The sequence below is a fragment of the Epinephelus fuscoguttatus genome, linkage group LG7 (genome assembly GCF_011397635.1).
Source record: "Epinephelus fuscoguttatus linkage group LG7, E.fuscoguttatus.final_Chr_v1".
Lineage (NCBI taxonomy): Eukaryota > Metazoa > Chordata > Actinopteri > Perciformes > Serranidae > Epinephelus > Epinephelus fuscoguttatus.
In genome coordinates, this window is record NC_064758.1 from 3744524 (window position 1) to 3771991 (window position 27468).

Sequence of the window (27468 nt, forward strand, 5' to 3'; positions counted from 1 at the left end):
CATCAGCAAGATGTAATGAATATGTAAACAGTAAAATAAAAATCTCTGCTGCCTTTTTTCTCTCTCTCTCCTTGTCCTCTCTTCATGCAAATACGGGCAGGGACAGAATTCAAAGGCCTGAGCCACATTGTTGAAATCAGGTAAATAATTATCCATGATACTGAAAATCTTTTAGACAACATTGAACGACATTTTCTATGAACTACTCCGGTTATAGACCCTGTTAGGGCCGACAACACAATGACGTTAGTTTGTTAGCTGGAGGCAAAACATGACTCGCCACCACAGGGCTGTAGGCTATATGTCATCTTGTTGTGTTATTGGGTCCCAAAATAGGAGTCATGTCTCAAAACCTAAATTTTATCACATACCAGCCACCACTGCCCGTCAACAAAAACGAAGACAACTATGGTAAAATGCAATAAGATGAAAGGACTGGATGGAGGCAAACATCAAAAATGCTCTCATGTGCAGCGCACACTTCATATCAGGTTAGGGAAAAAGTATTTACTGTTGTAGGGATGAGTAACGTAATGTGTATTAAGGGTTATCATGTCTACCTGATCAGAATCAGAAATTGAAGAGGTATTAAGAAGAATACTGGACTTCTCCATAACGCTAACTTTTTAGGGCATTAGCTAAAGTTAGCTTCGATAGCAAGACAAACTGGAGGAAATCGTTCAAGTGTCGTCGTCCTTTTTAAGACTGGCATAGTAATCAACCACATAGCCGGCCATCCCACAATCAGCAATCCTGTCCAAACTAAAACGATAGCCCTGTTGGTCAAAGAAACGGAGCATTATATTTCTATATGAATTAACAAGTGGTTAAGTTAATCACACATTCACTCCGCTCGGCGCTCTGCTGCTCAGTCTCCCCAGCCAGAGTGCCAAGAGAGTGCTTTGTCACTCCAAGAGTGCAGTGCTCCGGATAACCGAACGATACATGGCAGGCTTTGTGCCCTCATCCATTAGACTGATGAATACTTAGTTTTGGTATATGTATGTATGTATAAACGTATGTGTATGCTTGTTGGTGTTTTTTCCTTTTTAACATTTGTACTTATTTATTTGTTTTTAACCGACTGTATGTTTTAATATGCACTGTCGCTCTCCGCAAATGAAGAAATGAAGAATGCACCACTTGTATTACCTTCCTCCACTGTCAAAAACAAGCCAAAAGAACTCTTGCCTTGCCTTCAGCTAAGCCCCGCCCACCAAAAAACATCATGCTGTTTACTAACAGTGGAAAGGTCTAATATACTCTCTCCAGATCTCACTTATGTTTACACTGTTGTCTGACTGCAACAAGTGGCATCTTGTGATATTTCAGAAGGAGACTTCTGCTGAATGAGACAATAACAAACACAGTGGGTCAGGTGAAAGATAAAGAGACACTTCAGACACTCATAATAACGATCTGAGCTGCTCTGTGGAATAACCACTTTTAATGGACGTACAGTGACAGTGTTCAGTTGCCCTGTGTGCTTCAACCTCTGGCTGCCAGCTGATGCCCGCTTCCTCCATACTAGACCAGTTTCAAAAACTGTTTTTCACATCAGTCTCTTTGACCAATTTACATGGGGAAATAAGTCAAGGTTGAAAATTGCCGAAGTTAATCTTTAATAGGAATCAACTATTCTCATTGTAGTGACAATCTCAGCCACTCCTACACAGATATTTGAGAAATGTTCTCCTACTTCCTCTTTCTTTCTTATTATTTTTATCCACTAAAAGTGTTTGTGCAGCAAATCTGTTCGGCAAAAATTCAGTTGGGTTACAAATTGCACCCATTATTCAGGCACAAATAAAATGTTACTCACTGAGGCGCCACTGTAACCATAACATTTTCACAATTATCTCAAAAATGGCTTCTCTTAGAGTCAAAATTCTCCTACCATTTAAATCTCTCAACTCATCTGCAGCTTTGCGCCAATGGTCTTCTGCTCTAAAATTGTTCAGTGTTTCAACTGTTTCTCACTTTTCTCTGAATCATATTTTTTGAACTTGTCCAAGAGTGTTGGTCCAACTGTCCTGTCCCAACTGTCAATCTGTTTAGCAGTTATACATTTTTAAACATTTGTCTTTATGTTTAATTTTTCACATAAATATTTATAAATCAAGAATGCAAAATGCTTTGTCTAGGCTTCACTAAGCAGTCTTGGGATTTTTTGCCACTAGAGTACACCACAAATGCGAAAGTTTATATCTCATAGTCAGCTACAGGGATTAATTGTTAAAGGGATAGTTCGACATTGTGGCAAATTCGCCTATTAATCCCTATTGTCATATGGGTAGGTACATTACCTTTAATTATCAGTGCCTGTTGTTCTGAGATTGGTGGGGCTGAGCTGCCTGCTGCTCAGCGCACAAAATGGAGGTGAATGGTACAGCCCCCTCTCTCCCTCAAAACTAATCAAATACACCATCAAATGACTCCAAAACGGCCTTGTGGACAACTTGTAGCTTACACATTCACCATGCTATGAAATAATAATGTAATATTACGAGACAGAGTTGTTTTGAAGCCAAATGCAGAGCTGGAACTACATTCGCTGTTTGAAATCACTCCGCCCAGCAATTACTGTATGTCTGGTGCATTTGGCTTCAAAACAACTCTGTCTCGTAATATTACATTATTTTTTCATAGTGTGGTGAATGTCCAAGCTACAAGTTGTCCACAAGAGCAATTTGGAACCATTTGATGGTGTATTTGATTAGTTTTGAGGGAGAGAGGGACCTGTACCGTTCACCTCCATTTCAGTGGGCAGCTCTGTCCCACCGATTTCAAAACAGCACGCACTGACAATTAAAGGTAATGTACCTACTCATATGACTATAGGGATTATGGCAATAGGCGAATTTGCCAAAATGTCGAACTATCCCTTTAAAGCCATCTAGGGTCATGACTCAGTCAATGCATAAAATGCGGTAATGACTGCTTAATATGGGCGTGGCTTATTACAATAAATCAGAATTCTAGATATTTCACATTTCAAATTTCAAAAAATTGTAGTAATTACACTTACATCCTAGAGAGCTGTTTTTTTTCAGTAGCCTACATCCACTGAATTTCCTCACTGCAACCTATTCAGAAGTCCATCACTATATATTTTTAAGATAATGCAAAAGCAATTTATGTCTATATCTCCACAAATCTTTGATCAAATGCAACCAAAATTGACACAGACAGTCATTGGATAATAGATATCACATGTTTCAAATGGATATTCATTCACGCAGTGATATTCATTATTAATATATTCTATTGCCACCAAAATATTTTAGGATAACTTTCGCACTTTTCACATAGTGGCAGTATGTATGTTTAAATAGACATGGGAAGCCTTTCAGATCTTAAACGAGATAAAAATTGTATGTAAATGTAGCAATGTAAAACATGTTTTGACAGAAGGTCATGAGTCATGCCGCATATTTCTGAAAAAGCTTTATATACGTTAACGGAAAATAAGCATGTAGTGATGACCCCAGTGAATTATTTTAATTGAACACCGAGTTTTGGTTTCCCTCAGTTAAAAAAGAAACAAGCATTTAAATGTTTACAATCTGCTCGGATCACAATAAATGCAGCTTGTAGCTTTAATTTATGATGTGAATTTTTTTTGTTATATTGTTATTCATTTATTCAGATTTATATATTGAAGTACACTTTAAACTGTGAGGCTTTAATATATTGCTCAATTTCAACACTAATTTTGCCAATGTAACAAAAACAAAAAAGAAATTTTTTAATGTTGTTGACTGTTGTTTAGTACTTTTCTTTTTAAGTTAGGTTCATGCACTGTTTGGGCATCTGTACCATTTTAAAAGTATTGTTTCCATGCTGGTATCACTGAGAAAAAAAACAAAAAAAAAAAAACAACAACAATACCCAACCCCACATGCAGTCTTTCTTTGGCCAAGCCATTTGTTGGCTTCCAGATGAGGAAAATTTATTCACTGTCTAACAGCCATTTACTTTAAATAAAGTATGACTCTTTTGGGGCCAGTGTGTGTGACATAGGTGGCTGTGGCTCATGAGGTAGCACAACCCTCTATTTCAACTTCAACTTTTGTTTATTTAAAGTGCACATCATCCAGACAGCCTCTACAAATTGAAATTTCAGTGGTTCCCAGTCTCACTCCAGAGTTGTCGAAAACCAGCCCTTGGTCAGTGACTTCTGGCGTTAGACACCAATGAAAAAGCCATCCTTTCACATCGGCATGATATGCAGTCAGTCACTGTTATTGTTAAAAGGCGCCCAGCAGCATCAGGGGGAAATGCAGCAGGATGACAACAAATGTTAAGGCGACAAAAGTCCAAGTAAGGTGGGTAGGAGGGGTGGTGGATGGGTCCAACAACCACCTACTTTCAACCGGGAGGCCGGTGTTCCCTTCTTTTTTGTAAACCTGACCATGTGTGTGTGTTGAGAAAATGTGACCATGTGCATTTGTTGTTTAAGGACTTCAATTTGCAATGTTGTACTGACATAGAGACTGTATGGTACATTTCCTGTAAAAAAAAAAAAACCCCAGTATGATTGTTAATGTCACAGCAATAGCTAATGTCACAGCAATAGCTATAATGATCATGTGACATTGTGGTTTGGCTGTGGCCCTCCACCCCACCTCCCCCTCCTGCAGACAGATTTAACAGTTTACTTCAGACTTTTGACTCTCCTCTTGTTTTAATGCAGGAAGCTCTTGACAGATTAAAGTACATGTTGCCAAAATAGCTGAGGTGTGTGAATATGTGCGTGTATATGTGTTTGTGCATTTGTATTAGTGTTTGTTATTGGATAGGCTCAATCTTGGAGGCAGAGGACTTTCAGTGTGACTGCTCAACAGGGATTTAAAGTATAAAGCTGGTTGACAGGAAAAACAGCTTCCTTTAGAGGACATCACTAAACCCTTGTGAAACACACAGACGCACACACACACAGCTCCCCCACTTGCTGTCTGGGTGAGTGGCATCTTGGTAGACAGACTTGCCCACCCATAGGTGCTCTTCTTTCTCTCATTCCTCAGCACAGAGTGACAGCTTCCTTTCTATGCACGCTGGCATCCTAACTGACATGCCTTACTTATCTCCCCCTGATAACCACAGCATGCACACACATGCACACCCAAACACACCGTCTCACATCACATCTGCTGTCAGCCTTCCTCTCTCCTGCCCTATAAAATAAGTTATCACCAGTTGAACCAGGAGGGGCAACATCCACCACTCAGACATGCTGAGCGTTAATGCTGGCTTTCCAAGAACCACAGTTATTCTAGTGACTACCTGCCTCTCTGTCTGTCTGTCAAACATGTCAAACACATCAATAAGCAACACTGTTCCACATTATGTGTTCCTTCGTTACCATTCCACTGCTCCAAATACTCTGCCGTCGGTAGCAGAGGTGTACTCGCAGCTCTCCACGTGTATGACCTATTGAAAACTCTCATAAAATTAGTTGGGCAACATATTGTGCGTTGCAATCTCTCTGAAAGTACTACTTTGGACTACAGTACTGATCCATTAAATTAGCAATACAGCTATACTTACAGACACTTCGGATATGTAGCCTTGTAGCCTTCATATATCAATGCTTACTTGGTCAGCTAAACAAACACCCCAGAACTGGATCAAAACTCCAACAAAGCGATGCGCTGATCAGTGTAATCTGCCTTCTACTATCTGGAGATATCCATCCTTGCCCCGGCCCGGTACATACAGATGGCTACAACTGCTGTAACTCCACAGCAATATCAGAAAAAGGAATTTCTACAAGTGAAACTGCAGCCAGGTGCAAAACCATTCTTCCTCTGGTACGCATTTTCCAGAGTGTCCACTTAACATCAAGCTATGAGTAACATGGCTGGTCGTCTTTACTGCCCAGTTGCTGTGGGTACTCTGGTGTCTGTCCAGTGTGGTGGTGCGGTGGGCCTGGATGCCCAGAAGCAGGGCCGGTGAGCTGCCACAGGTGACCGGGTAGGGTGGTGCTGCGCTGGTGAGGCACTTGGAGGCTGGCTTGTTGTTGGTGAGTGCTGCAGTGAAATCGGACCACAGTCATCATCAGGCGGGTGGCAAAGAGGGCCAAAAAAAGCAGTGCCACAAAGGCATGAGTGTTTTGATGACTTTGAGCCAGGCGTTGCATGTTTTTATTTCAACTACAACAAAAACTCCTATTACTGATGCAACAGGATGATGATAAATCCAGCTATCACAAAAAAAAATGGAAATGGAAAGTATTTTAGACAGTTGATAATTAGAGGTTAGGGTTGGACCCAAAAGCAAAGCCAAATGGAATAATGTGTGGACACTTAAATATATGTGGTATTAAGTCAAAAAGTGACCATATTCAACATCTCTTAATTGACTCTAACCCTGACTTTCTTTGCCTGTCTGAAACTTGCCTTCATGAATGTTCACCTTCTGCAGCCTTAATGGTAGCTGGTTATGATATTTACAGAAGGGATAGGATGGGTTTAATTTTTTTTCTTTTATACTTTATTATTGAGGGGAAATTCAATTTTTTCAATTCATTTTTTTCTATTATTCTATCTCCACAAATGTCCTTTGTCCTTATTACAATTTACACACACCCCTCAGCAAATAATGATTTTTATGAAAAGCTTGATAACATGCTGAAAGAATGTCATTAACAAAGAGGTTATCATTATGGTTGACCTAAATGTAAACTGGGAGGTTACATACATACACAGAAAAAAAATCTGAAACAGATTACAAACAGGCTGAATTTATCACAGCTACTCCAAGGGCCCACAAGAATAACTACTTCTACCAGCACGCAGATCGATTTCATTTTTAGCAACAGACCGGAGAGAATTTAAAAAACTTTTAATATGCTGGCTGGACTGTCTGATCATAACATGATCTTGGCGGCCAGGAAGCTGAGTAGTAAGTAATTTAAACCCTCTGCTGCCAGTAAATCTAATAGAATTCCAAAAAGTTAGCAGGACAATTTTAAAGCTTCATTCCAACAGCTTAACTGGAATGAGTTGTTGTCTGGAGCTAATCTGGAACAGGATTGTATGACATTCTCTAGCAAAAACAGATTATTACTGAAGCTACTCACAAGATTAAACATAGGGCTAAAAAGAATAGTCCTCCTTGGATAAATTATGATAATTTAAAATTGATTAAAGAATGTGACTTTGCTTTAAAAACTGCCATTAAAACAAAATTACAACATGACTAATACAACTAGACTATGATGAGAAATAAGGTAGTGAAGGAGATCAGGAAAGCTAAGGCAAACTTTTTACAGAGCTATAAATGAGGCTAGAGGAAAAACAAAAATGACTTGGAATCAGTTAAAAAAGCTGACAGCACCATAATGCACCATACAACCTATGAAATTAATCTTAATGGAAACCTCGTAAGCAACTCAATTTAAATAGCAAATGCCTTTAATCACTATTTTGTTGATTCTATAGTTTAACCAGAACAGAGTGTACCCAGTGAACACAATAGAATCTCCCTTTCACATAGAAAACATCACTAAGCCAGAAGTTATGAAAATCATCAGGTCCTTCAAACCTTCCAGAGTCAAGGATGTGTTTGGGATGGACACAACTATGCTTAAAGACCTTGGCTCACCATTAGTTAATCCAATTGCTTCTATCATCAACCTCTCAATAACCCTTGGTCAATTCCCAAATGCATAGAAATCTTCTATTTTCACTCCAGTCTTCAAATCTGGTGACCCACACTCCCTATGTAATTACAGGCCAATCCATATTCTTCCAATAGTATTTAAAGCCCCTACAAGGAACTTTCATTTTGAGTTGATTTTGGCGACCCTGTGGACAAAAGTGGTAGTGTTTTGCCGGAATGAAGCCTACATTTCCCATGAGCTCTAGCGCGTATTGTCGTGAAGATGCTTACCTGGCCCGCGCATGTGTTTGTTTTGGGGATGAATGAAACAACAAGATGGGAAAGCTTTGCCCCCGCTCCCATCGGGGATCCCAGCTCACCTCTGCCACGCCCCAGCTCTACCTCTCTGGCGTAAGTGACACCGCCATGGCTTCTTGGACTGAGTATGGAGCGGTGCCTCGCCTCTTTATTTCTCAGCACTCGCTGGACCTTGTTGACGCCTGGCTGGTACCTGTCATCGGCCCGGATGAGGTGTTCTGGCCCCGCGGCCCCTGCTGTCCTCATCCCCGCTGGCGCCGGTTGAATCTGTGCAACCTGCGGCCTCTGTGTGTGGCTCCCCGTACAGCTGAAGCTGTGGACCCGTCGGCTCCTGCCAGGATTGGGCTGGTAAATACTAGATTGCTAGAGAACAAAACGTTTATCCTGAAGGATTTCCTGACTTCCCGAGGATTTTCTCTGTGTGACTGAGACGTGGCTGACTGTTGGTGAGTCCAGTGCTTTCACAGAACTTTTACCTGATGATTGCTGCTATTTAAACTCCCTGCAGATGTCGGGTCGAGGAGGAGGAATAGCGACTATTTATAAGAGTCACTATAAATCTAAGCAGCTAGGTTAGATGATGTGTGCTGTCTGAGTGCCGTAAATCATTTCATCCTGGAAGCGACCTGGGACGGACCCGGACACAGTTTCCTAAAAGTATGTATATACACTCTATAGAAATAGCTTATCTTCACACCGATGCTCTCATTTGCTGTTGTAGGTCACGCACAGGCATCAGCAGAAACAAGAGACTTTTGCATATCCCCTTAAAAGTTCCTTGTGGCGGCTTTAAGGTCCCGTTTATACAACAACGATTTCAACTGAAAACGGTAAACTTTAGTTGCGTTTTGGCCGGTCCTTTACCTTTACGGCGGCTTTTTCGGTGCCTGAAAATGCAATGTTCTAAAAAAGGGTTCCAGAGTGCAATTTTTTGGAAATGGCACCATCTTCGTTGTCACGGAAACTTGCAATATGTAGTTCCTCTAAAACAGAGACTTTTCGCACATGCGCATTACTGTTCCAGTTACTAGGCATGCGCAAGAAAGTCGACCATCACAACAACAATGCCAAGCTCTGTTTGTGCTGCTCACCCTGTTGATTTTATCAACGCTTCTCCAGCAAAGTGTAGATTCTACTGTGGCAACTCTACCTCGTCACGGTCACTGTGTATCCCAGAATGGGTGCTGAACTGTGGGCGAGAGGAGAGGACCGTGGAGGTCAGGCAAAGCGGGCCGACAGTGTGTAACCCAGAACGGGTGTTTAGGTGTGGGTGAGAGGAGCGGAGAGTACCGGCAATAATAATAATAATAAACTTTATTTTTATAGCACTTTTCAAAAAACAAGTTCACAAACATAAAACCATAATACACAATTCATCCCAGTATTACAAAACAATCAAAAATAAACAGAGATAAGACAATGAATAATAAAAGAAACAGTAAAAGCATAGGTCAGATAAAACTTAATAGTTAAAAGCCATCTTATAAAAGTGAGTTTTCAACAGAGTTTTAAAAGACGACACTGAGGTAGCTTGTCTGATTCCCAAAGGAAGTGCATTCCACAACTGTGGAGCCCTTACAATGAATGCCCTGCTACCTTCAGTCACAAGTCTGGATCTGGGGACCAAAAGTAACAGCTGGTCAGCAGACCTGAGAGTGCGAGGAAGGGTGTAAGGGGTAAGGAGATCAGAATGTATAGTTACCTGGGCTTCATCAATCAAATTATATAAGATAAGATAAGATAAGATAAGATAAGATAAGATCTTTATTGTCCCCCTTAGGAGAATTTTGTTTTGGACCTGCGAGAGACCACCCACCGTCCCACAGCCACCACATATACAGACAACATATAATTAAAAAAAAAAAAAAAGTGGGATAAATGAAAATTTGTACCTGTTCAACTTACGTATAGCTCAAATATCTGCTGGAGGGAAGATGGAGGCAGCATGCCAATTATTCTACCTGCCCTCTTAATCAAGTTTTGAAGTTGTGATCTGAGTTTGACGGTCAGGTTACCAAACCATGTTGTGATGCAATAACGGATGATAATTTCAATGGATGATCTATAAAACAGTAACAATACATTTTTATCTACTCCATGGACCCTGAGCCTACACAGAAAATAGAGACACTGACTGATTCTTGAACACACATTGTCAACATGATAAGCCCACTGTAACTGAAAATCAAAATGAATGCCTAAGTACTTGTACTTGAACTGTAACCTGATCAACTCTCTCCTCATTAATAAAAACTGCATTATGATCACCAATGGCGTTATTGCCCAACACTGATTTTAATAAGAAAGTAGTATTTGGGTATAGCAAAAAAAAATTAAATAAACTTCAGGTTGCAGCCTCCGCTCGGAAAATTAAATGGTCCTAAAACTGCAGTCCTGAAACTGCAGACTCCGGTACTGCAGCTTTACCTTACTCAATTTTGTGGCTCCGTGTGAACAGAGATCGTTTCAATAACGTCGTCATATAAACGCAAAGGACAGACTTTTCCATTTTTAGAGAAACCGTTGTCGTCTAAACAGGGCCTAAGGTTGCTAAGAAATGGGTAGCTGAGCAGATCATTTTCCATCTCAATAACAGCTCTGTGTCTCTCCACCCAATGCAATTCGACTTCAGAGCTAAACAACTAAAGCAGATGTTGCAGCTAAGCTCACCAGTTCACGGCTGAATGAATGCTGCCTCCAATGGAACACCATCCTGTAACCAGTAAATTATTAAGGGATTTTAAAGTTTGATGGGACGCTTCTATTTTAAGCGGTGCAACTTTTCTAGTGTTTACGGCACCAGTTTAGCTGATCAGAAAATGCACAGACCAATTGCATGTGAGTTAAGCCATCCCACATGATGCCACCCAGCCAATCACATCTCTGCATTCCAGGTGATAAACACGGCGACTCTGAATACAGTCAGATGAACGAGGTGAGAGATGAGTGTTAAGTGGAAAGACGTCAGAAATATTGAAGGATGAAATGTAGAACAAGAAAATGATAAAGGGAGAGAAGACAAGTGAACAAGGGACAGAGAGAAACAGAGGAGGAGACGAGTGAGTGTGAGACAGGGAGAGAAGACAGAAAGGTGAGTGCGCGAAAGACAAAGAGAAACAGAGGAAGAGACAGGTAGAGAAACGCAGAGGAAAAGACTGCAGAGAAAAATAAGTACACATGGCACTCTCTAAGAAGAGAAAAGTGAACAGTGAAAACAGAGCTTTCAACCCAGAATGGACAGACTCGTTTCATGTTCATTCTTCCCACTGAGAGCACAAAACCAGTGTGTCTCATATGCTCAGAGACTGTCGCTCTCATTAAAAGTGGCAATGTGAAACACCACTATGAGACAAAGCACAAAGTTTTTCGACCAATCATACCCTCTCAAGTCTGAACTGAGGTCACAGAAAATAAGCAGTCTCAGAGCCCAATATGATCAGTCAGCCAGGATCCTGACCCATTCATTCACTGCCCAACAACGTACTCATGAATGTTCCCTCAGAGTTACTTGGGTTTTGTTTTTCACAACAAAAAAACATTTACTGATGGAGAGATTGTCAAGGAGTGCATGAGTGCAGTTGCTGAATCCTTACTTGAGGGAAAAAAGGAAGAGCTTGGTGACAAAATAAAGCAAATACCCATGTCAGCATCATCAGCCACAAAGTGAAATATTTACCCAGGATGTGCTTGCCCAGTTGGATGAAGCCATTAATAAGGCACCATGTATAGGCTTAGCTGTAGATGAGTCCACTGATGTGTCTGACAATGCTCAGCTGTTAGTTTATGTAAGGTTCTTTGACAAAGACAAGAAAGTGTTAGGTAAACCTGTTAGGTATTACTCCGCTTCAGACCAGTACAAGAAGAGAGGACATCTACCTGGCCATTAAGGAGATGTTAATAAAGCAAGGAATAGAGCCAAAACAAGTGGTTCAGTAACCACAGATGAAGCCCCTGCCATGATAGGGAGAGAGAAAGGAGCTGTGGCGAGAATGACGGAGGACAATCCTGACCCCATACCTTACCATTGCACAATTCATCAGTCTGTCCTGTGCTCCACTCTCAGGGCATCCTCTTCCTATCAGCACCACATGCTCAGAGAATTCCTCAGAGAAGCTGATGCAAATGCTGATGATCTTTTGCTGCACAACAATGTGAGATGGCTCAGTAAAGGCAGGGTGTTGGAGCGCTTTTGGTCCATCAGAAGGGAAATAGCAACTTTCTTGGCAGAGCTGCGAAGTCAGAAGGCAACGCAATTTTCTCTCATTTTATTAAAAGATGAGAAAAGATGGATAATGTGACATTTTTGGTTGATATAACTTCACATCTGAATGAACTGCAATTAAAGTCACAGGGCAAGAGTAATTCAATTTGTAAACTGATGACAGCTGTTCGCTCCTTTCAGAGGAAAGTTGAGGTGTTCAAGGACAACCTGCAGGGAGAGTGTGCACACTTCCCAGCTGTGCAGGAACAGGTTCAGGGACAGAGAGATGTATCTTCTTTTGTTGACTTTATTGATAAGCTGATTGTGAACTTCAGAAAATGTTGTGACAGCTTCAGTTTTGGACAGCAGCTTGCTGGGCCTCTCCAGATGCAACTGGTTGATCTCCAAGCAGTTGTGGCCCTGAAAGAGCAGTTTGGATGAACTTATCCTGCCACTCTGAGGCTCCAAATGGTCTCAGAGACAGCTTTCCCAGGTCTGAGGAAAGTAGCCCTGTACATATTGACCATGTTTGGCTCCACATACAGCTGCGAGGTAGCTTTCTCCACCATGAATACTGTAAGAACTAAATATCATTCCAGGCTTACCAATGAGCACCTGCACATGTGCATGAGAATGGCCCCGACACCATTCCAGCCCAGATTTAAAATCCTGGCAGGACAAGCTCAAGCCCAGTTCTCTCACTGAACAACCAAAAATGGGAAAAAATGGGAGAGAAAGAGGAACTCTAAAACTGTTCAATTGTTATTAATTGATTATAAAATTGGTTGAGACTGTTAAGTAAAGATGTCAAACAGTTAAAGAAAATGGAACATATAAGCAGTTGCTACATTTTATTTAATTTTTTTCTAAAATTAAGCATTTTATTTTAAGATACACATTTTATCAAAAACTATTTAATTTATTTTCTCCATTTTATTAGGGACCTCGGCCAACGGCAGAGTTAACCCCAAAAGTGCCAAAATAGGCTCTCTAGCACCACCTAGACACACAAAAATGGCCGCTGCAGACCATAGGAATGTCGTAGAAAGATCAAACCAAAACTGGCTTGTTTGTGTGATCAAGACCTACAAATCACACACTGACACCCCTGACCTAAATCCAACAGGATGTGAGCTAGTGTCTCTGAAAGTAACATGAGCAAATGTGGAGAAATTCTCAGCTGTGAGCTAGAGTGGAGAGCAGTCTAAAATTCATATGAAACTTTTGTCTTTAACTGTCTACATGAGCTGGAGGCCGAAACGGCATGAGTCTGAGGTTCCGCCCAACGCTGCTTGCAGCTTTAATTTTAAGTTCATATGTGTATAGTTCAATGTTAAGTGACAGTAAATATTGTCAAAATGTTTTTGAATCGCACTTTCTTTACTTGGTTTGACAGATGTACTTGCAGACATTGATACAACTACTAGGCTACCTCAGTATATATCACATGAAATCATATCGCAAGTTCGACATTATGATGTTCCGGACCTTTGCTTTACGAAATTTTCTCTGACTTGACCTCTCTGAATTTTACTTGAATACCCCTGCTGTACAGCAACCTCACAGGCTAACCGTAGCACTTTAAAACCACTTGAATTATTATTCAAACAAGCATTCAAAACACTAGCAAAAAAACAAAACAAAGCACTTCCATCACTGCCCAATTATATATTAAAAACAAAACAAAAAACAGATTTTAAGTAGGGGTGACTTAATGAAATATGCAAACTTGTGTTTGATAGACAAAGTCTCAAAAAAGGAAAAAATGATCCGCACACCGATAGAGCTCCCATTAATCCATGATTTATTTTCTGTCAAGTGATGTTTCGAGCAACGCAGGCTAGACAGGATAGTCAGAGTCTCCAATGGCTTAGCTTCACCACCACTTGAAGCCTATGTCAGCAGAAGAACAAATATTAATCATATCACTCTGGGTTCAATAAGAGGAGATTATACAATTCCATTGAGGAAAAGTTCTTTTAGCCAGTCAGAATGGTCTGTAAGAGGTTCAAGAGAGTGGAATGGAATTCCAATTCATATGAGAGAACTAAACACTAGGGATGCACCAAAATGAAATATTGTGGCCGAAGCCGAAGCCAAATAAAATTAAACGCTTGGCCAAATACCGAGTACTGAATGCCGTTGTTTAGTTTTTCATTAGTTTTTGCAGATGAACCCCCCCACCCCCAAGATTAGTGTTGTAACGGTACCAAAATTGGGACCCACGGTATGATACAGATGTGCCTTTTGTCATTTATAAAAAGTTAAATCACTTTTCTATGATACATTGTACATTGTATTCTATAATACAATGATATTTCAGTGGAATAAATTACTTATTGACTTATTCATACTTCAAAAATGGCATCAATAAGTGATTAACATAGGGGAGATCAAAATAAAATAAATAAATAAAATAAAAATCAACCAAAAATCAACCAGCCACCCTCCTCCCCTGACAAGTTAAGAACAGTCCCTTAAGTGCGGCGAGGTTTGTGGACTGTTACCTGCCACAAAGAGAGAAATGTGAATGGCTCGTTTCTCCTCTGACACGTCACATACCTGTGTGCTGCCCAGCTCGGCTGTTCAGGTACTTTTGGGCAGTCGTGACACCAAGAAGAGAACTCGCAAGAACTCGCAAATGCGAGTAAAATGCTCGCACCGTAGAGCTCTGTGGAAAACATACATAAACAAATCTAGCCTACAAGTAAAAATAAATTAAAAATAAAAAACCAAAAATAAAATAAATTAATAATAATAACAGCATTACATTCTTTGCAAACTGCTTTTCTTCTGTCACTCTCCAACACTTTTGAAATATCGCCACACTGCTGACATTTTACTCCGTCCGTCACCGCACGCTGTTTGATTGCGTCATCAAAACACGCCGCTATTATTCGGCCTTGCTTTTCACTTATTCCACCGAATACTGAATGTGTGGTTTTTTGCAATATTCGGCCAAATATATTCGGTTACCTAATATTTGGTGCATCCCTACTAAACATTTACAGAGCTTTCAATTGATGATTAATACATACACATGTAAGCACTAAAATATTTTATGCTGCTCCTTATAATGTGTCCTGCTGGTGTTTCCAATGTTGCTCTATATGGAAATATGTCTCTACTGACTCTAGTGCTTTAAAACATTTTACGCCCTTTTATATTGCATCAACTTTGCCTCAAGTTTTAGCACTGAATCAAAAATGTAATGATCATAACTGTAGAATATTTAAGTCAGGGTAAGTGGAGGCTGGGCTGTAGGCATGGGGTCAACACTCTGGGTGTGCATCAGATCCAGGTTTCAGCTCATTTATTACAACAGGTGGTATTGCAGGGGGGGAATGGTAGCAATTGTGCCGCTGCTTTATATTTAGACAGAAACACACAACTTGTGTTATTATAAAATGAAATACAATCATCAAATGATAAGCAAACGATAAATCTATGACTGGAACTAAAGGAGTTAACATAATTGTCAGTCATTTTGGCTTAGCATCTTAGCAACATAAATACCACCAACATAAATGTACAATGCCCCGAGAAACTCACATACTACACAGTTTCACAATGGTTGTCAAAGGGTTAGCTGCTCTGTGGGAAGGCTGCTACTGCTGCTGGCAGGAGAAAAGACTCACACTTGATGCCACTCTCTATATATAGGCACTGCCCAACCTTGCTCCTCCTACTTCCTGCTCACACAGTTCCTTCTTCTTGCTCATCAAAGTTCCTCCTCCCTCCTGCTCTTCACTACAGCAACCCCACACATATGATGTTCATATTTGATTTCTGTGAGGAGCATTAGGGGGTGTAGTGTCCTCTTCCGAGATGGCAGGTAAGGCAACCAATCTACATACAGGGTGCTTATAGGTCCTCCCTTTAATGTTGACCTCTACTACACGAACTTTACCGTCTTGACTTGGTAGGAGACGTTGGACCCTTCCTATGGGCCAGAGGACTCGATTACCATGACCACGGTGGATATGGCAAGGTTGGGATTGTCCGTGAGCCATTTCTGCCTTAGCTGCAGGGTGGGAAGGTAATATTTGATGTACTGAGTCCAGAAGTGGTCTGCCAGAACTTGACTGTGGTGCCATCTACAGTTGGACAATAGTTCTGTGTCTCTGTATATGACTTGTGGAAGGGAAGCATCCAGCCGCCCCATGAGAAGATTAGGGGTGACTGGATCTGGGTCGGCAATATCAGAGGACAGATATCCAAGGGGCTCGGCATTCAGAATTTCCTCTACCTCTGTGAGAACTGTTCCTAGTACCTCATCTGTGACAGTTTTACCTCCCAGGGCTGCGTGCAGTGCAGTCTTGATGGCTCGCATCTCTCTTTCCCAAGTTCCTCCAAAGTGGGGGGCATGAGGTGGGTTGTGGATGAAGCAGACTTTGTATTTGGATAGATGTTCTTGCAGTATTGGGCTGAGTTGGGTAAAAGCCTCCTGCAACTCTCTCTCATCACCATTGAAATTTGTGCCTTGGTCAGAGATGAGTTCATAAGGGCAGCTCGGCGGCTCATGAAATGGTGGAATGCCATAAGGAAACTGTCAAAATCTAGCTGAGCCAAGGTTTCGAGATGGAGGCAGCGGGTGGTCTGGCACTTAAAGAGGATTCCCCACCTCTTCTCATGATGACAGCCAACCTTGACCATAAAGGGCCCAAAACAGTCCATGCTAGTTGAAAAGAAGGGGGGCTTAAAAAGGCAGAGTCATGAGGGGGGTAAGTCAGCCATTTTGGGGATGACAGGTTTCCCTCTCAGTTTCCTGCAGTCTAGGCAGGACAGCTGATGCTTGCGGGTGGCTTGACGTCCTCTAAGGATCCAGTAGTGCCGGCGAACTCCAGCAAACACTGTCTCAGGACCAGGATGGAGAAGTTTACGGTCATATTCTCCTATGAGAAGCTGAGTGACGGTGTGCTTAGGATCTAACACTACAGGATGCATGGTACAGAGCTCAAGATCTTTACTTCCTCTTAGGCGTCCTCCCACACAGATTAGACTAGTTGCAGGATCAAACTCAGGTGCAAGGATACAAAGGTGGCTGTCTTTGTGAATAGGCTTATCTGACTGGAGCAATAGGTACTCATCTGGAAAACTCTGCTGCTGAGCATGTCGCAAGAGAAGGTTTTCAACCTCAGCACGTTCAAGGGGATTGGAGGGAGGAGTCTGGGTACTGTGGAGGTTATGGGCTGTAGCATCCACAAGGTCATTCCAGGATTTGAAGGCTGTGATGTCATCGGGAATGAAGTTTGAGGGTGCATGGATGTGGCCGCAAAATGCTGATTTTCGTAGTTCACATGCAATTGCTTCTGGGGCACTAGGGGATTGCATGGGCCACTGATCTGATGGCAGATCCAGGAAGGGAGGTCCGGTGGCCCAGCGATTGGGAGCTACTAGGTCAAGCAGCCTCTTGCCTCGGGTAAGATCATCTGCTGGATTCAGGGGGGATGAAACATACCTCCAATCCGCAGGGTTAGTGAGCTCTAAGATTTCTGTTATCCAGTTGGCAATGAACATTTTGTAGCGGCAAGTCACTGAGTTGATCCAAGTGAGTACTGCAGTGGAGTCTGACCAGAGGACTGTGCGGTTGAAGGGAAGGGTAAGTTCTGATCGAAGCAGTTGGGCCAAGTAAGCTCCAGATAGAGCAGCACATAATTTGAGGCGAGGCATTGTCAGCTGACGTTTAGGTACTACTCTTGAGAGAGCCATGATGAAGGCCAGGTAGGTATGTCCCAGTTTATTCACTTCCCTCAAGTAAGCCAAAGGGCCATATGCTTTTTCTGAGGCATCACAGAATACATGCAACTCCCTTGTTGTATTAACCTTGTCTGATGGGCTGTAGCAACATGGGTTTTGATCTTATCCATATCGGGAAGTTCTTCCTCCCAGGTCTTCCAGGCTGACTTAATGTTTGCTGGTAGGTTCAGATCATCCCACTCCCGCTCCTTCAACCACAGCTGTTGCACCAGAATCTTTGCTTGGGGGATGAAAGGGGTGAGCAAGCCAAGAGGATCATACTGGCTGGCTAGGACTTTGTAAATAGTCCGAAGAGTCAGGGAAAAGTACTCGACTGATCGATACCTGTAACCAAGGCTGTCTGAAGAACAGTGCCAGACCAGTCCCAGGGTTCCTTCTTGAGGTTCTGCGCAGTTCACGCTCAGCCAAAGCTCTGAAGAGGCACACCGAGCATATGGGGGCAGAAGTTGGACAACCACAGGACTATTGCTGGCCCACTGTCGGATCTCAAATCCACCTATGGCCAGGAGGGTATGGATTTGTTCCAGAAGTTCCTTAGTCTCATGAACAGAAGGGAGTCTATGTAGACAGTTGTCCGCATAGAAGGAGTGTAGGACAGACTGCAGGACATCCTCGTTACCTAGCGGTAAACTCTTCACATGGTACTGCAAGGCATATATGGCACAACAGGGACTGCAAGTGGTACCAAAAGGTAGAACCTGCCACTCATAGACACTGGCTGGTTCATCTTGTTCCATGTGTCTCCAGAGAAAACGGAGAAGGGGTTTGTCTTCTGGTAGGAGTCTGACCTGATGAAACATGGATTTGATGTCTCCGCTAATGGCATAACGGTGCTGCCTGAAGAACAGAAAGACACCAGTTAGTGATGGGCCCAGAACTGGACCAGGAAGAAGGTACTCATTCAGACTGTGGCTTTGGTACTTGAAAGTTGAAGACAAGGCGATGTTTGCCATTATACTCCACGAAATGATGAGGGATGTAGCAGGACTCACCGGACTGACTTTCCTCCTGAGTGGTGAGACGTTTAACATAGCCTTCTTTACCTCTGTAGCTTAAGAGCACTTTAACCACCTTAAGAAGGACGTTTGGACTGTTGCTGAGGTGGATGAGGTAAGAGACTCCAGTAGGGGCTTTAGCCTGGTTAGCTTCATGCAGGATTCCAAGGTGCTTCCCATTGCATTTAGGACAGGGTTTCTTGAGGTCGCAGTGTAGGGCTCGGTGGTCACGGGCACACCGTCAGCAGCAGTTATTGGCACAAATCCAATTTCTAATATCATCAGGAGTCAGCTGACGAAATTCCGGGCTTATGCTCAGGTGGTGGTCTTTGGTGCCACAGTATGGACATGTGAGTTTGTGTTTGCTGCTTGCATCCTTTGGAGCAGAAGGTGTCTGTGTGCTGCTTGCGTCATGTAATATGGTAGCTTGCTTCCACTGGCTATTGCTGACTTATGATGTCACCATCTGACACTTCGCTTCAGCCTCCAACCAAGTTGCAAAATCCACAAGGTTGCATGTAGCACCAGGTTGGGTGGAACGTGCACAGAGAGCATAGTTGGCCACTTGTTCAGAGGACAATTTAGCCAGAAGGTTCTGTACATGGGAAGCACAAGCTAACTCAGCTTGTCCTGCTGCACTACCCAAAGACTGCAGCATACCCACCAATGTTCTAATTCTGCTGGCAAAGTCACTGAAGCCCTTAGGGTCACCGGCGCAGAGGGGCGGAAGAGCTTGGATGGCACTGATTTCTAGGGGTGTCCCCGACTAAGAATTTTCATAGTCGAATCTGATTTGACAGATTTTTCCTTTAGCAGACTAATCGTTGAATCATGTTGTTTTCCCCCTCATTGATTAATGAGCTCATTTGCGTCAGTTTCCGCTCCAGAGAAAAGAGCTAAAACACCCAAATAGACAAATTTAATTCTTCAGTTGGCATAATAAGATAATAATAATAAAAGTAAAAGGGTTATCATTTTATCTTTATCTTTATTCCTTTGACTTCATCAAGGTATGATGCTCTAGATGAGTGCAGGCGCGCTGCAGTCTCATCCGTGTCTTTAACAGGAGTCGTTTCTGACTCATCAGAACTTGCCATTTCTGTCACAGTCTCTGTCTCCCATTCCCTTCCTGTCACTCTGCTGCAGTGATTTTCCACTCTCCCTCCCTCTGCTTCACTCTCCTGATCAGCCACACCTGCTCTCACTCTCCTGATCACCCACACCTGCAGCTCATCCCCAGCAATCAAGCCAGCATAAAAGCCTCAGTCCCACATTCACCAGTTGCCAGATTGTTCTTCAGGGGGGTGACCGGATGGGATCCAGAACGTTGAGGTTCTGGTGTAGGCAGCATAGATCTAGGTGGTGGAGGGAGGGATGCACAACTTGGAGCAGGTGGAGACTGGAGGCCATGCTGGGGATGTGTGGGCTGGGACTCGTGTTGCCTCAAACAGTCGCAAAGTTCTTCCACTAGAGACCGACCAACTTGACAAGAGTGGTCTCGCTCATGAGGAGGGTGATTTTGATGGGCTGGAGAAGCATGGCTAGAGCCCTCGGCAGCAGTGGCGCAACTGCAGGGAGAGGCAGAATGGACCTTCTGGTTAACTAAAGCTTGTATTGAAGTTTCAATCATCTGCCGCACCTCATCAAGAATGCCATTCCGCATATTTATCACTTCTGAAGAATAATGGGAGGTTGTTGCTGGATGGCTAACTGCATGTTGCTGTTGTACGGTCGGCGCTGCTGTTGGCATTCCTTGTGTCCATGAAGCAGTATGTGGTTGCCCAGTCATGGATGTGGCATAACCACAACCAACATACTGTGTTTGATAGTCATTTAGACAAGAGGGGGGGGTTGAGGTTGTCTGCCGGATCTCCTTGTTGGTCCGTCCATAGTGATTTGATTTATTTGATTTGATTTGATTTTGATTTTGATTTTGATTTGATTTATTTTGATGTATTTATTTTGCACATATACATTTAAAAATAAGACAAATACATGTACATATCTCTCTTGGTAGAGAGGAAGATGCAGAGAAATGTGCAGGTGAGGTCGGAAACCTGAAAGGCTTATGGAATGACCTCACCCAAACCTAACAACCATTTAAACCAGTAACAATGACATTGTCATACCTTGTGTGAGGTAGAGAAAAAAAAAATACATATATATATATATATATATATATATATATATATATATATACAGTACAGGCCAAAAGTTTGGACACACCTTCTCATTCAATGCGTTTTCTTTATTTTCATGACTATTTACATTGTAGGTTCTCACTGAAGGCATCAAAACTATGAATGAACACATGTGGAGTTATGTACTTAACAAAAAAAGGTGAAATAACTGAAAACATGTTTTATATTCTAGTTTCTTCAAAATAGCCACCCTTTGCTCTGATTACTGCTTTGCACACTCTTGGCATTCTCTCCATGAGCTTCAAAAGGTAGTCACCTGAAATGGTTTTCCAACAGTCTTGAAGGAGTTCCCAGAGGTGTTTAGCACTTGTTGGCCCCTTTGCCTTCACTCTGCGGTCCAGCTCACCCCAAACCATCTCGACTGGGTTCAGGTCTGGTGACTGTGGAGGCCAGGTCATCTGCCGCAGCACTCCATCACTCTCCTTCTTGGTCAAATAGCCCTTACACAGCCTGGAGGTGTGTTTGGGGTCATTGTCCTGTTGAAAAATAAATGATCGTCCAACTAAACACAAACCGGATGGGATGGCATGTGGCTGCAGGATGCTGTGGTAGCCATGCTGGTTCAGTGTGCCTTCAATTTTGAATAAATCCCCAACAGTGTCACCAGCAAAACATCCCCACACCATCACACCTCCTCCTCCATGCTTCACAGTGGGAACCAGGCATGTGGAATCCATCCGTTCACCTTTTCTGCGTCTCACAAAGACACGGCGGTTGGAACCAAAGATCTCAAATTTGGACTCATCAGACCAAAGCACAGATTTCCACTGGTCTAATGTCCATTCCTTGTGTTTCTTGGCCCAAACAAATCTCTTCTGCTTGTTGCCTCTCCTTAGCAGTGGTTTCCTAGCAGCTATTTGACCATGAAGGCCTGATTCGCGCAGTCTCCTCTTAACAGTTGTTCTAGAGATGGGTCTGCTGCTAGAACTCTGTGTGGCATTCATCTGGTCTCTGATCTGAGCTGCTGTTAACTTGCGATTTCTGAGGCTGGTGACTCGGATGAACTTATCCTCAGAAGCAGAGGTGACTCTTGGTCTTCCTTTCCTGGGTCGGTCCTCATGTGTGCCAGTTTCGTTGTAGCGCTTGATGGTTTTTGCGACTCCACTTGGGGACACATTTAAAGGTTTTGCAATTTTCTGGACTGACTGACCTTCATTTCTTAAAGTAATGATGGCCACTTGTTTTTCTTTAGTTAGCTGATTGGTTCTTGCCATAATATGAATTTTAACAGTTGTCCAATAGGGCTGTCGACTGTGTATTAACCTGACTTCTGCACAACACAACTGATGGTCCCAACCCCATTGATAAAGCAAGAAATTCCACTACTTAACCCTGATAAGGCACACCTGTGAAGTGGAAACCATTTCAGGTGACTACCTCTTGAAGCTCATGGAGAGAATGCCAAGAGTGTGCAAAGCAGTAATCAGAGCAAAGGGTGGCTATTTTGAAGAAACTAGAATATAAAACATGTTTTCAGTTATTTCACCTTTTTTTGTTAAGTACATAACTCCACATGTGTTCATTCATAGTTTTGATGCCTTCAGTGAGAACCTACAATGTAAATAGTCATGAAAATAAAGAAAACGCATTGAATGAGAAGGTGTGTCCAAACTTTTGGCCTGTACTGTATATATATATATATATATATATATATATATAAAAATAGAGAAATAAAAAATAGAATGTGATTATAATGATCGTAATCGTAGTAGTAATAATAATGATGTGGTAATAACACTAATAAATAGAAAGAGAAGAGAAGAAAACAGGTACGATTAACAAATACGGTGTGGCTCGGTAAGCAAACGATAAATCTATGACTGGAACTAAAGGAGTTAACATAATTGTCAGTCATTTTGGCTTAGCATCTTAGCAACATAAATACCACCCGCATAAATGTACAATGCACTGAGAAACTCACATATTATGCAGTTTCACAATGGCTGTCAAAGGGTTAGGTGCTCTGTGGGAAGGCTGCTGCTGCAGCTGCCAGAAAAAAAGACTTGCTCCTCCTACTTCCTGCTCAAACAGTTCCTTCTTCCTGCTCATCAGAGTTCCTCCTCGCTCCTGCTCTTCACTACAATAACATTCTTGTGACTAGAAAATCATGTTAAAATCAAGTCGATGTGTTCAAAGTTTCAAAGTGTGCCCCGTTTTCTTTTTCATGTCATTTTCTTTTGTTTTTGTGATGTTTTTTTGTGCTTTGTTGTATTTTAGGTAGCCTAGTGTAACATTATTCTAGGAATGAAAAATAGCCTTTTGGTTTCTGACTAATTCTAATTCTGGCATTTTTTTTAAGCCATGTGCATTTATTAATTTGCACTGTCCCTTCTTAGAAGCAGGGGTCTACCAAATCAGACAGGACCCCAAGTGCAGGCTGTGCAAAGATGCTCCTGAGACAGTTCAGCACATAATAGCAGGATGTGAGGTGCAGGCAGGAACAGAGTACATGCAATGCCCTAACCAAGTGGCTGGTATAGTGTACAGGAACATCTGCACTGAGTATGGGATGGAAGTCCCAGGGTTAGAATGGAAGACACCTCCTAAGGTGTTTGTGAATGACTGAGCCAAGATCCTGTGGGACTTTCAGATCCAGACTGACAAACAGCTGATAGAGCTCATAGTGTCATATTATCCCACCAGAACACTGCGCTCTGAGAACGCAGGGTTACTCGTGGTCCCTAGTCTCCAAAAATAGATCAGGAGCCAGAGCCTTCAGCTATCAGGCTCCTCTCCTGTGGAATCATCTTCCTGTTACGGTCCGGGAGGCAGACACCGTCTTCACATTTAAGACTAGACTTAAGACTTTCCTCTTTGATAAAGCTTATAGTTAGGGCTGGCTCAGGCTTGTCCTGTACCAGCCCCTAGTTAGGCTGACTTAGGCCTAGTCTGCTGGAGGACCCCCCTATAATACACCGGGCACCTTCTCTCCTTCTCTCTCTCTCTGTCTCGTATTCTATTACTGCATCTTCCTAATTCGGCCATTCTGGATGTCACTAACTCGGCTTCTTCTCCGGAGCCTTTGTGCTCCACTGTCTCTCAGATTAACTCATATCGCAGCGGTGCCTGGACAGCGTGACGTGTGTGGTTGTGCTGCTGCCGTGGTCCTGCCAGATGCCTCCTGCTGCTGCTGCCATCATTAGTCATTAGTCATACTTCTACTGTTATTATACACATATGACTATTGTCACACATGTATACTGCCAGATATTAATACATACTTTCAACATATTGTACCGCAGTAACCAGAACTATAACTATAATATTATTACTTTCAACAATGTTGTTGTAAGCTACTGTCATTACCTGCATCTCTCTCTCTCTCTCTCTCTCTCTCTCTCTCTCTCTCTCTGTCTCATTGTGTCATGTGGATTACTGTTAATTTGTTATGCTGATCTGTTCTGTACGACATCTATTGCACGTCTGTCCGTCCTGGAAGAGGGATCCCTCCTCAGTTGCTCTTCCTGAGGTTTCTACCGTTTTTTTTCCCCATTAAAGGGTTTTTTTGGGGGAGTTTTTCCTTATCCGCTGCGAGGGTCATAAGGACAGAGGGATGTTGTATACTGTAAAGCCCTGTGAGGCAAATTGTGATTTGTGATATTGGGCTTTATAAATAAAATTGATTGATTGATTGATTGAACATAGTAGTTAAGTAGGTAGAAGATGAACTGATCTCCAAAAGGTATGGAGTTAATGATGATACATTTTTTTCAATATTTTGAGCAAGATTACTTTTTAACCAGAAGCAAAAGTTTTGGCAACCTGCATGGTCAGTACTAATTAGTGCCTCCGTTGGCAAGTATCACAGCTTCTAAATACTTTCTGTATCCAGTTTAGAGTCTTTCAGTTCTTGTTTGGGGGATATTCACACATTCTTCCTGCAAAAGGCTTCTATTTCTGTGAGATTCGCGGGCCGTCTTGCACGCACTGCTCTTTTGAGATCTATCCACAGATTTTTAATGATGTTTAGGTCAGGGGACTGTGAGGGCCATGGCAAAAACAATAGACAATAGTCTATTGTGAATTTCAAGGTGTGTTAAGGATCATTGTGTTGTAGAAGCCATCCTCTCCTCATCTTCAGCTTTTTTAGAGGTGGTAGATGTTTGCCTCCAGAATTTGCTGGAATTTAACTGAATCAATTCTTCTGATTTGCCTTGCTTGCCAATCAATCCTATGATCAGCTCTCTCAGAAAGTTTTCTTGGTCTTCCAGACCTCAACTTGATCTCCACAGTTTCTGTTAGCTGCCATTGCTTAATTACATTCTGAACTGAGGAAACAGTGACCTGAAAACACTTTGCTATCCTCTTATAGCCTTCTCCTGCTTTGTGGGCATCAGTTATTTTGGTTTTCAGAGTGTTAGGCAGCTGTTTAGATGAGCCCATGGCTGCTGATTGCTCATCACCTGGCCTTTCCTAACAATGATTGTAAATAAGCTTACTGGTAAAAGTTGGTTTAGAATTTCTTGGGGTACCCAAACATTTGCATGGTGCTCCTTACATTTGTAATCCACTGATCTTGCTTAAACTGTTTTAAAAAGTCATGTTTTATCTTTAACTTCATGCCTTTAGAGATCAGTTTATCTTCTACTTACTTTGGCTTTCCATTCACAGGAAACAAAATTTTGACTAGGGTTGCCTAAACTTTTGCATGTCATTGTATATATGCATATCATTAACTCTGTCTCCTTTGTGCTATCTTTTCCAGCTGCTGTGGATTACCTGGCAAAAAACGTCAGCCTTTCCAGTCAGCGCAGGATGAAGCTGGCCGACCACTCAGCTGTACTGGGACTGCTGCAGGTTGAGACTGGCCAGGCGTACTAGTACCCACTTAACATGCACACCTAGTCACCAGCACAACCCACCTCCTGCTACCATCCATACAAATCTTCCAGAGACCGTGTGTGTGTGTGTGTGTGTGTGTGTGTGTGTCATAGATTGACTATACAGTACACTGGGGTGTTATTTAGCTTTTTTTTAATTTCATGTACGTGTTTCCTCCAGGGTTTAAGGATTGAATGATGCAGCTGCAGAAGCTTTATACATTCCCATGGGAACAACCAAATCCATCACATCAGTTTCCACTGTTAAGAATATAGTTCTTCATTTGTTGTTTGTCATATTGCACTACATTTTGTACACAGTATTGATGGAATCTAACTTAACAGGATAATTATAGTTAACTCGTGATATAAACAATTAGGCCTACTATGTAAACCAATCACTTTAGACTGGATGTAACCTTTGACCTGCTACTTAAAATATATACAGTACAGGCCAAAAGTTTGGACACACCTTCTCATTCAATGCGTTTTCTTTATTTTCATGACTATTTACATTGTAGATTCTCACTGAAGGCATCAAAACTATGAATGAACACATGTGGAGTACTTAACAAAAAAAGGTGAAATAACTGAAAACATGTTTTATATTCTAGTTTCTTCAAAATAGCCACCCTTTGCTCTGATTACTGCTTTGCACACTCTTGGCATTCTCTCCATGAGCTTCAAGAGGTAGTCACCTGAAATGGTTTTCCAACAGTCTTGAAGGAGTTCCCAGAGGTGTTTAGCACTTGTTGGCCCCTTTGCCTTCACTCTGCGGTCCAGCTCACCCCAAACCATCTCGACTGGGTTCAGGTCCGGTGACTGTGGAGGCCAGGTCATCTGCCGCAGCACTCCATCACTCTCCTTCTTGGTCAAATAGCCCTTACACAGCCTGGAGGTGTGTTTGGGGTCATTGTCCTGTTGAAAAATAAATGGTTGTCCAACTAAACGCAAACCGGATAGGATGGCATGTGGCTGCAGGATGCTGTGGTAGCCATGCTGGTTCAGTGTGCCTTCAATTTTGAATAAATCCCCAACAGTGTCACCAGCAAAACACCCCCACACCATCACACCTCCTCCTCCATGCTTCACAGTGGGAACCAGGCATGTGGAATCCATCCGTTCACCTTTTCCGCGTCTCACAAAGACACGGCGGTTGGAAGCAAAGATCTCAAATTTGGACTCATCAGACCAAAGCACAGATTTCCACTGGTCTAATGTCCATTCCTTGTGTTTCTTGGCCCAAACAAATCTCTTCTGCTTGTTGCCTCTCCTTAGCAGTGGTTTCCTAGCAGCTATTTGACCATGAAGGCCTGATTCGCGCAGTCTCCTCTTAACAGTTGTTCTAGAGATGGGTCTGCTGCTAGAACTCTGTGTGGCATTCATCTGGTCTCTGATCTGAGCTGCTGTTAACTTGCGATTTCTGAGGCTGGTGACTCGGATGAACTTATCCTCAGAAGCAGAGGTGACTCTTGGTCTTCCTTTCCTGGGTCGGTCCTCATGTGTGCCGGTTTCGTTGTAGCGCTTGATGGTTTTTGCGACTCCACTTGGGGACACATTTAAAGTTT

General features: G+C 42.4%; 1 protein-coding gene across 2 annotated transcripts in view; it reads left to right on the forward strand.

The window, feature by feature from the left end:
- Positions 1-25901, forward strand: part of LOC125892000 (paired box protein Pax-7-like) — a 267516-nt gene extending 241615 nt beyond the window's left edge. For both annotated transcript variants that reach the window (XM_049581694.1, XM_049581695.1), the window contains exon 9: positions 25786-25901. In XM_049581694.1, the coding sequence (XP_049437651.1) occupies positions 25786-25901 (116 nt within the window). The remainder of the gene's footprint in view (positions 1-25785) is intronic.
- The last annotated feature ends 1567 nt before the right edge of the window (positions 25902-27468 follow it).